Genomic DNA, 11,620 nt, shown 5'->3' on the forward strand with positions numbered 1-11,620 from the left:
GGCTTCAATTGCCAATAAATTTAGGGAAAAACAAGTCAGAGTGAAAAATACATTTGTAATACTTACAACTTAAAAGGGTTCATAGTCAAGATTCATGGGCATATAAAGCATATGTAAAGAATGCCTACAATTCAAAGGAGGAGGTGGATAGGCAAAAGAAGAAATCTGAAACAGCAAAAAACATCAAACTGCCCTTCAAAAGATGAGAAAATCTAAATGGATGAAAATGTGGTCAACTTCATTGGTCATGTGGAAAAACTCAAAATCATGTAGACATAAAAGAGCAAAGCCACCAGAACAGCTAAAATGTTAAATGATGGACAACACCTTGTGGTGTTGAGAAAATCTCTCAAAATGTGCAGATGTGAGTGCAAATTAATGCATCCACTTGGAAATGGTTTGGGAAAACCTGCTAAGGTTAACAATATACACACCCCACAAGCCAGCAGTCTTATCCTATTTAGTGTTTGGATCTTAACATTATTTTTATTAATCTTGTCTGTAAAAGCACACTTGAAGTGTTCTGGATCAGAGATAGGTTTCACATGATCTTACAGTAGATAATAAGTGTAGTTAGTGTATTGTTTGCTGTCCTCACCTTGCCCTGGATTTATAGCGGGAACTATGTAATAATGGAGTCAGCAGAAATTTTTCATAGACTGTTGGGGAATAGTTGACAGCGGCATCGCTAGGCGGAGGTTTTTACTTTCAGTTTTGACCGGGGGGCTTTCCTACGGGCGGGGCTCTCTGGAGGCAGAGGGATCCAGGTCGCAGTAAACAACAAGATGGCGCCAGGACCCCCCGCAGTGAGTCTGCCTGCCTGCCTGCTGCGTGACACCTCACCTGATTGGCCGAAGGACGCGTGCCCTTCATGTGAACAGAGACCAGATTGGTGTGTCTGATGCATGGACTCTAGCTTGCTCCTGATTGGTCACATTTTGTATATAAGCCTCGGGGGTAAGGAGGAAGCTCTCTCTCTCTCCTCTCCTTTCCTCCTTCCTCTCTACCTCTGTCACGTTTACTTTCTCTAATAAAAAGTCTACTGAAGACCGATAAACATCGTTCGTTCTTTTCTCGCCCGAGAAACCATCGTCGCAGGCCCTGGGTTGAGTCTGCTGGCCAGACTCCCTGAGACGCTCGTGGCAAGTGGTTCCGTGACTCAGATTCCTCTGCGAGGGACAAGCAGTGGAAGAAGGTAAGAAAACTTAAAACATACATATACGGAAATCTAGGGGATAAAGCCTAGGACCACCGCAGTTTTGAGTAAGCAAATCAGGTTGCAACCGTGGGAAATACACCCTCAGTTGCCAAAATGCGGCTTCTCCTCAACCGATTGTTGAGAGCGATGGGGACGCCCATCAAAGCTGCAACTGTCTGCTCTTTCACCAGAGCAGTGGCGAAATTTCGCCGTGGTTCATAGAAGGAGGAGATTTATCAAGGGAGAACTGGCTCATGGTAGGAAGGGAACTGCGCGCTGCTAAAGTTGAAGAAATGGTCTTACGGATGTGGTTCTTGGTTGATAACACTTTGGCTACAGACTCAGAAACCATAGGGCAATTGCTAGATGAAGGTTTAAAAATTTTAGAAAAGATAGGCAAGGATTCCAAGTTGAGCAGCAGCAAAGATTCGGAGGAGGAAAGTGGCGCTGGTGGAGGGATGCCAAGTAAGAAGAGCGTCCCTCCCTCTGATATCTCCCCACCACTTCATCCTCCGCTGCCTTCCGTCCCGCCTTACCCTGAGGACTCTCCCCACTGTTGCTGCCTTGCTAGCAGTGCCCCACGGTGGCGCCCCGTTGTACTCGCTTCAGGGAAGACGGCAGTGAAGGGAAAAGGAAGGGCCATGACTCCAGCTGACCCAGAGGAGGAGGAGCGAGACAGCCCTGTCGGCAGGGGAATCCAATCCCGCCGAGGGCCGATTCTGGATTGGTCACAATTCTATAAACCACAACAGATATTCCCAGTATTCATAGATCCACAGGGCAATAGAAGTTGGACACCGGTGGACTTTAAACTTCTTAAGGAATTGCAGCAAGCAGTACAACTTTATGGGCCCCATGCAAATTTTACTAAGGCAGTCCTTGAAGGCATGGGATCTGGAGGCCTTATAGTGGAAGATTGGAGAAACATAGTTAAGGCAGTTTTGTCAGGGGTTGACTATCTTCTATGGGCCGCAGCTTATGGGGAGCTAGCAAAAAAACAGCACTGGCCAATAGGGCCAACGGGCAACCTGCTTGGAATGAGGATATGTTAATTGGCGAAGGAGCATTTGACACCGAGGATGTGCAAGCACGGTGTCCCAATGACGTACTGATACAGGTCAGGGACATAGCTCTTTGGGCTTGGAAAGTGGTCCCAAAAAGGCGAGAGGTTAAACACAGTCTTATGAAAATAATCCAAGGTCCCAATGAACCATATGCAGACTTTATTAACAGACTGTTTGAGGCTGCAGGCAATTTGTTTGAGTCAGTGGATGAAACCGCCCCATTGTGGAGAAGATTGGCCTATGAACAAGCTAATAAAACATGCTGTACGGCGCTTAGACCCTTGCAGCATAAAGACATTCCCACTTTCATAAAAATATGTCGGGATGTGATGGACGATATTGTGTCCGGAGCCCATGCCGCCATGGCTATGGCAAAAACTATACGAGGTAATAGCCATAAATGTTTCAAATGCGGCAAAGAGGGCCACTTAAAAAAGGATTGCAGGGAAACCAGGACACAGGGCCGGCAACCAGGGCTATGCCCCAGATGTGGAAAAGGAAACCACTGGGCCAATGAATGCTACTCAAAAATGGACAAAGCAGGCAATCCCTTAGAACAAAAAACAGACAAAGCTCTCAGTCACCAAAAAACGGGAACCGGGCCCCAGCGCCCCGGGGCCCCAAACAACAGTGGATGTGAAAGACTCGGGAAAACAACAACCAACAGGTATATCCTGTTTCGAGCTCCGAGCCACAACTGCCTCAATATTAACCCCCTCAATGGGAACGCAGGCAGTGGAGGTAGAGCCAACCACACAACAAGCCCCCTTACAAGGTGTAGCGCTCGTCATTGGCAAAGCCACCAATTCACTTAAAGGGCTCCAGATTGTTCCGGGATTACTGACTTTCCCGCAAGAGAAATTAAAAGTGTTCTTACAGACCACGAGTGGGGCTGCGCTAATCAAGCCAGGGCAGCCTCTTGCTCAAGCACTCCATTGGCCTACCGTTGCAGACTATAGGGGGAAGCAGGGAATTCACCTTGCGGCCTTAACTATGACATTGGATAATCGACCTATTTGGGCCTTAACAATTAAAGGAAAGACTATTAGGGGATTATTAGATACTGGGGCCAATGTGAGCATTATTGCATGAAAGGATTGGCCCTCCCCCTGGCTCCTGCAGGAGTCAGACAATACACTTGTAGGATTAGGAATGATGGAGGCGCCACCCAGGAGCGCAGAAGTCCTAGAATGGCAGAATGAAGAACAACGTAAGGGACAGTTTCAACCATACGTATGTAACCTCCCCATCATGCTGTGGGGGAGAGAAGTACTGGTACAATTAGGACTCACACTCACAGATGGTGACAGAAAAGCTGATGTGGGCTGGCAAATGATGGCAAAAATGGGATACAAACAAGGAGGCTTAGGTAAACATGGACAAGGCATAGTGGAGCCCGTCAAAGCGAAACAAAGGAAAGACAGGTCAGGACTGGGTTTTCAAAAGGGGCCACTGAACAGCAGCCAATTCCCTTAACATGGCTTACGGACACCCCAGTGTGGATTCCTCAGTGGCTCCTACCTTCTCCTAAGTTGGCTGCTGTTAAACAATTGGTTAAAGAACAATTAGAGGCAGGACATTTGATGAGGTCCACCTCGCCATGGAACACACCCATCTTTATAATAAAAAAGTAATCTGGTAAATACCGTCTTCTTCATGATCTCAGAGCCATTAATCGGCAGATGCAGCCTATGGGAGCCCTGCAACCAGGCCTCCCAGTGCCAACTATGATACCTCAAAATTGGAAAGTGCTAGTAATAGACCTAAGAGATTGCTTCTTTTCCATTCCACTTCACCCACAAGATACCTGATGCTTTGCCTTTACAATTCCCGCTGAAAATCATGCAGCCCCCAACGAACGTTATGAGTGGAGAGTCTTGCCACAAGGCATGACAAATAGTCCTACTTTATGTCAATTATATGTGGCACAGGCCATCTTGCCAGTAAGACAACAATTTCCTGAGATTAAAGTGCTACATTATATGGATGATATCCTCCTTGCCACTCAGGACGACCACACCATGCTGGCAGCATTTACTGCCTTGCAAAAACAACTCACTAATAATGGTCTACAAATAGCTCCAGAAAAAATTCAATCTCAAACTGTTGTACAGTACTTGGGCCTAAAAGTAACCCCCACTAAGGTCATGCCTCTTGATTTTAATATTTCAACACATGACATAAAAACACTCAATGATCTCCAAAGGCTCTGTGGACACTTAAATTGGATACGACCTTACTGTAAATTAATCACTGAAGAGATGCAACCTCTATTTTGACTTCTAGAAAGGGATTCTAATCTTAATTCTCCCAGGCAATTGACCCCTCAGGCAAAAGAGGTGATCTTCATATTTGAACAAAGACTCAAAACCACTGCCATGCAGTGTTGTGACCCCACCCAAGAAATTCAAATTTTGATTTTCATAGAGTTTCACTACCCATATGCCCTACTCTGGCAAGGAGGGCCTCTCTTGTTCGTATATCCTCATAATCATTTACCAAAAGTAATACTCCCATATGGAGAAGCATTGGGAAACCTGGCTATACAGGCTGCCAACAAGGCTTTAGAACTTTCGGGACGTGTGCCACACCGATGTGTGACACCATTCGACTCTCAAGTAATTAGGGAATGGGGCAAGGAAGTTTGGCAATGGGCTCATATGATGGCACACTTAAATATAGAAATTGATAATCATTATCCCAGTCATCCCTTTATTTCATTCTGTAAAAATGTACCTGTACATTACTTCAAAAGGGTGTATAACAGCCTTATTACAAATGCCCCAACAGCCTTTACTGACGGTGCAAAAGGGGGCACCGGAGCCGCGGTAGTTGGTGCTCAACGTCATTTTGTACTTACTATGTCTCCATCCCCTCAGCATGCAGAACTAGCCATATTATCAAAAATATTGCTTCTCTACACACAACCTATTAATATCCTATCTGACAGTGCCTATGTAGTTAATGCTATCAAACTAATGTCATCCCCTGTTATCCCCTGTTATATTATCCCGCCATTCCACTGTTTTCCCTTATCTAGACGCTGTTCGTCAGGCTATATACACCTGAGTCACTCCTCTATTTATAGGGCATATTAGAGCTCATTCTCAGCTACCTGGTCCCCTAGCCTTAGGCAATCACTTAGCTGATCAATATTCCAACTTGCATGCTCAGCCCTAGAATTAGCAAGAGAGTTTCACCAAAAATGGCATGTAAATAGCCTGACCCTCAGCAAAAGGTTTAACATTCCACTTGCCAAGGCCAAAGACATTGTCTGTACCTGTAAGTGATGCGTGATACATATTCCTCTGCCTGCACCTACAGGGGCTAACCCCAGAGGATTGTATCCCTGTCACATTTGGCAAATGGACGTCACTCACATACCTTCATTTGGCAGAGTTAATTGTGTTCACGTCACTGTGGGCATATACTCAGGTGTGGTCATGGCTTCAGCCATGGCCAAAGAATCCACCACTTGTGTCGTTCAACATTGTTTACAATGTTTTGCCACCTGGGGAACCCCACAAGTCATTAAAACAGACAATGATCCCGCTTACACCTCTGAAAAATTTCTAGATTTCTTAATACAATTCGGCATCCAACATGTAACTGGAATTCCCTATAATCCACAGGGTCAAGGCATAGTAGAACGTACCAATCAGTACCTAAAACTTATCATTAATAAACAAAAAGGGGGAGTAGGAGTATTATCCTCCTCACCCAAAGATATCTTGAACACAGCCCTATACATCATAAATTTTTTAAATCAGAAATCGGATGGCACCACTCCAGCCGAACTGCATGCACGTTCCGCTGAGAAGCCAAGTAAAGAATGGGTGATGTGGAAGGATCCACAGGATAATCAATGGAAAGGCCCGTTCCCGATATTACGACGGGTGCGAGGCACAGTCTGTTTTCTCCCACAGGACGCGACACGACCAGTGTGGACCCTGGAAAGAAGGACAAGGAGATTAGAGAAGCCATCGAAGGACGATGCTTCCCATCTGGAACAGGACGAGATCGCTGACGCACCACCTCCTCCTGCAGATCCTCCTATCCACCGCAACCAGCAGCTCTGATGAGGGCAACCCCTACTGGGGGCTCCTTCGGGCGCTCCCTTTTCCTCTCCCTTTATCTAACTCTTCCAAGATCCTCCCCTTAATGTACTTAGCCAATGCTACTCTTGGTCAGCGCTACAACGTTCCGGCTGCTGACCCAGTAGCTTCGCCTAACTCTGCTTACGCTAGCCTGAATCTCACCTTATCTCTAGCCGGATCTCTGTGCTTTCAGATAAGCAAGGACGGTGTGGATGAGTGCGGGTTTAATCACACCCACCCTTCACCATGCATTGTTGTACTCCCTTTTGTTCTCAGCGATTTTGTGAATGTTTGCCACTCCAACTCTTCTTGTCAGAATAATTCCGGCAATGTGGCCTCTTTCTCCTCTAATAGCATTCCACTGCGTTGTCTCCACTGCACTTCTAACAAGACTTTACCTATTGTAGACCCCATCCAGCATTGTAAATCCCCAGTCAACCCTGTATGCCCTGCTTTCTCATCTTGCTTATCTAACACGGTTCGCGCGCAGTTAGGTCATGGATTCTTTCTCACTCGCCACGCATTATTCGGGGGCTGGACAGCCCTCAATAATTCAGTCATTACCTGCTTTACTACTACAAATGTGACCTGTTCCAACCCTCATTCCAATAACACCCACATACAGCCGCTCAGTAACAGCATACAGGCTTGGTCCAACCAAAATATGTTTGAAACCGATGAGGATGGTAGTGTGGGGGACCCATTTGTTATGTGTAATGCTGCTGGAGCTTGTACAGCTATCACACCCTTACTTTTCCTTAAAGGATTCCATTGGGCTAACGGCACCTTCTGCGGCTCGTACTACCAACCTGCTACCCTAACGTTAAAGTACTATAACACATCCCATAAAGCTGAAGGCAGGGTCAATTCTGTGTGCCTGAGCACGCCTTTTCTTTGGTATGTTTGTCAAGACATTAATGGTACTTGTTTTTCAGGAAATCTGACTAACTGCTGGGATGGGAACCACATGGCTGTCGTGGTTCGCATTCCAACTTGGGTCCCAGTACGGCTACTGGTATGTGAACAGGACTTTGCAGTCACCCTCTGCAACTGGAGAGAATTCGGTGCCACTGCCATCGTTGTAGCTGTTATTGCAGCCTTGTCAGCCGGCGCGGTGGCCATCAGTATGGCGGTCTCTCAGGCTTCCACCCTATCCACACTGGATAACATTACTAAGGACACGGCCACAGCACTGGAACATCAACAAGAAATGGACCTACACCTCTATACCGGCCTCCGAATGCTAAATCAGCATGTAGATGTTATGCAGGAAGAGCTGGACTTATTGGGGGCTCTTGCGGGTATGCCGTGCTTACTTCAATCCGTGTCCACTTGTGTTACTCCCTTTAAAGCAGCAGAATTTTCTCATTTAGCCAATGACTCTAAAGCTTTAGGAAAAATGATAAATACTATATGGAATAGCAATTTCACTCTGCTGTTAGATAAGCTGCGACGTGATATATTACGGTTAAGGGAAACCTCTCCTTCTGGTACAACTATATGGTCACCCTTTGCAACCCTAGGGTCCTGGTTCGGCAAATCCTGGAACACAGTTAAAGAATGGGTGGCCATCGGGGCCCTGTCTATTGTGGTACTCTTGTTTGGTTCTGGGTTAACTTCGTCTCCTGATCTCCATTATACGCCGCCATAGGCAAACGCAGCTGGTGGTTAAACAAGCCATGTTAGCGATGCACAAACAATACCCCATGACTAACCCCCAAGCTGGAGTGTGGCTTAGCATGTTGGAACGGTAGTCATAGATGGGTAAGTTCTGGGAGGCATGCCGAGCAACCTAAGACAGGGCGGAGGGGCATGCTCCCCCACCCCCGACCCCATGATGGGTACGCTGGTATTGTGCTCCTAGTCGCCTAAGACAGACACGTTTCCACGCCATCAATTTAAAATAAAGAAGGGGGAGATGTCGGGGAATAGTCCGCGGCAGCATCGCTAGGCGGAGGTTTTTACTTTCAGTTTTGACTGGGGGGGCTTTCCTACCAGCGGGGCTCTCCGGAGGCAGAGGGATCCAGGTCGAAGTAAACAACAAGATAGCGCCAGGACCCCCGCAGTGAGTCTGCCTGCCTGCCTGCTGCGTGACACCTCACCTGATTGGCCGAAGGACGCGTGCCCTTCATGTGAACAGAGACCGGATTGGTGTGCCTGATGCATGGACTCTAGCTTGCTCCTGATTGGTCACATTTTGTATATAAGCCGCGGGGGTAAGGAGGAAGCTCTCTCTCTCTCTCCTCTCCTTTCCTCCTTCCTCTCTACCTCTGTCACGTTTACTTTCTTTAATAAAAAGTCTACTGAAGACCGATAAACGTCGTTCGTTCGTTCTTTTCTCGCCCAAGAAACCGTCGTCGCAGGCCCTGGGTTGAGTCTGCTGGCCAGACTCCCTGAGACGCTCGTGGCAATAGACAAATGCTGGCATTCTACACAGGCCAGGGATGAAAGAAAAGTGATGTTTCTCTCCCCTCCTGAAAGTGTCTCCTCTCAATTCCAGCTCTTTTGAATGTAAATAAAATCTCCCATATAGCCTGATACACCCTCTACTTTCTTCCTTGAAATGTAAAACTCTTCTTGGATAAGGCTCTGGTCCTCCAGGTATGCAGTTAACCTAGGTGCCTATTCCCAAGGCCTTGTTATTTTTTTTAAGATTGATTGATTGATTGATTTGAAAGGCAGAGTTACAGAGAGGCAGAGGCAGACCCAGATGAAGCTGAAGGATCCTGGCTTCTGCCTGGCCCAGCTCTGGCTGCTGTAGGCATTTGGAGAGTGAGTCAACAGAAGACATCTCTTGCTCGCTGTTTCTCTCCATCTCTCTGTAACTATCTTTAAGATAAATAGAAAATAAATCTTTAAAGAATCATTGAACGTTCACAGCAGCAACACACTCAGGACCCCAAACTGCAAACATGATGTCTGTCAACAGTGAAATGGGTGCAGGTTAAGCTGTTGCTTGAGAGATTCACACTCCATGTCGAAGAGCCTGGGGTTAGTCCTGCCTCAGCTTCCAATCCAGCTTCTTGCTAATGCACTTGGGAGGCAGCAGATGATGGCTCAAGTTCTTGGGTTAAGGCAACCAACCACAAAGGGGCCCGCGCTGTGGTGTAGTGGGTAAAGCCACCACCTGCAGTGCCAGCATCCCGCTGGGCAGCAGTTCGAGTCCCGGCTGCTCCACTTCAGATACAGCTTGATGCCGTGGCCTAGGAAAGCAGTAGAAGGCCAAAGTCCTTGGGCCCCTGCACCCACAGGGGAGACCTGGAAGAAGCTCCTGGCTCCTGGCTTCAGATCAACACAGCTGTGGCCATCTGGGGAGTGAACCAGTGGATGGAAGACTGACCTCTCTCTCTCTCTGCCTCTGCCTCTCTCTAACTCTGCCTTTCAAATAAGTAAATAAATATTTAAAACAAAAAAAAAGGTAACCACGTGGTAGAACTGGATGGATTCCTGGCTCTTGGCTTTGTCCTGGTCCAGCCCCAGCTGCTGCAGGCATTTGGGCAGTGAACCAGCAGACAGAAGATCTCCTCTACTGTCTCCCTCTGTCTCTGTCACTTTTTCTTTTTTTTTAAGGAATTTATTAATTAAATTATCAGGGTCACAGCAAATGCAACGCAATTCTCATGTTAATGTTATGTTAGATTTAACATAGTTCCTATACAATTCTTTTTTTTTTTTTTTTTTTGGACATGCAGAGTGGATAGTGAGAGAGAGAGAGAAAGGTCTTCCTTTTTGCCGTTGGTTCACCCTCCAACGGCTGCCACAGCCAGCGCACTGCACTGATCCGATGGCAGGAGCCAGGTGCTTATCCTGGTCTCCCATGGGGTGCAGAGCCCAAGCACTTGGGCCATCCTCCACTGCACTCCCTGGCCACAGCAGAGAGCTGGCCTGGAAGAGGGGCAACCAGGACAGAATCCGGCACCCCGACTGGGACTAGAACCTGGTTTGCCGGCGCCGCTAGGTGGAGGATTAGCCTATTGAGCCGCGGCGCCGGCCAGTTCCTATACAGTTCTAAGAATATGATATTTCCTTTCTTTCCTCCCTACCTCCCACTTTTGTTTTTTCCTTCCTTCCTTTCCCTTATAATTTTGAGATAATATATTTTTAATTTACATTATAAACAAAGGCTTATACTCTTTTTTAAAATGTTCAACAAGCAAAAAGTAAAAAGAGCATATTTCAACAGGAATAATAATCAAATGAAAAGATGTCGATTTCACTCATATACAGTAAATTTTAAAATAATCGTGGGTCCTTAAAACCATAGTAGAATATCTATCTATCTATCTATCTATCTATCTATCTATCTACATTAACTATCACAAGTTTTAAAAATGTGATATTTTTCTTTTCAGGTCTGGCTGATTTCATTTAGCCCAATGATCTCCAGCTGCATCCATTTTGCTACAAATGTCAGGATTTCAATCATTTTATGGCTGAGTAATATACCATTGTATAGATATATCACATTTCTTTATCCAGTCATCCGTTGATGAACATCTATTTGGTTCCATATCTGAGCTATTATGAATTGAGCTACCATAAACAGGGAGTACATGTAACTCTTTCAGATGTTGACTTCATTTCCCAGCGTGGGATAGCTGAGTCACATGGTAGATCTATTTTTACTTTTCCGAGGAATCTCCATGTTGTATTCCATAATGGTTGTGGCAGTTTACATTTCCACTGACAATGTATTAGGGTATCCCTTTCTCCATGTCCACACCAGCATTTGTTCTTTTTTGATTTTTGGAAGAAAGGCATTCTAACTGGGAGGGGTGACACCTCATAGTGGCATTTCCCTGATGAGCATTTTTCCGTGTGTCTGTTGTCTGTGTGTTTCCTCCTTTGAAAAATGTCTGTTCGTGCGGACTCATCCTGCGAGTCCCATGCCATTGGGGAGAGTGGGGTGATGGTGTTCTTCCACAGAAGTGCCGGGGACAGGCTTTGGTGAACACGTCCACTTAATTAACAACAACGTACAGTTTTTAAAGGGCATGTAGAAGGGACATAACTAATTTAGTGCTGGCCCCACCTTACTGTTTTGATTATAATAGCGCTGTAGTGTATCTTAAAGTCCGGCATTGTGATGGCACCACATTTTTTTAAATGTAAATTGCTTTGGGCATTATGCACATTTTGATAATTAATTCTTACAATCCATGAAGAATCTATGAAAAAGGGGAAATGTTTCCCCTTTTTGTGTGCCTTCTATTTCTTTCCTTGATGTTTTATAATTTTCATTGTAGAGAAGTTTCATGCCT

The 11,620-nt window shown here is 46.0% G+C and overlaps 1 protein-coding gene across 1 annotated transcript; it reads left to right on the forward strand.

The window, feature by feature from the left end:
• Positions 1-971: 971 nt before the first annotated feature.
• On the forward strand, positions 972-8,161 carry LOC127491823 (uncharacterized). Its single transcript, XM_051849794.3, has 2 exons — positions 972-1,195; positions 6,189-8,161. The coding sequence occupies exon 2, from the start codon at positions 6,256-6,258 to the stop codon at positions 8,008-8,010; it is 1,755 nt and encodes a 584-aa protein (XP_051705754.2). The 5' UTR covers positions 972-1,195; positions 6,189-6,255; the 3' UTR covers positions 8,011-8,161.
• Positions 8,162-11,620: the final 3,459 nt, after the last annotated feature.

Source organism: Oryctolagus cuniculus, chromosome 3, assembly GCF_051225735.1.
Source record: "Oryctolagus cuniculus isolate XC-2025 breed Fujian yellow rabbit chromosome 3, ASM5122573v1, whole genome shotgun sequence".
Classification (NCBI taxonomy): domain Eukaryota; kingdom Metazoa; phylum Chordata; class Mammalia; order Lagomorpha; family Leporidae; genus Oryctolagus; species Oryctolagus cuniculus.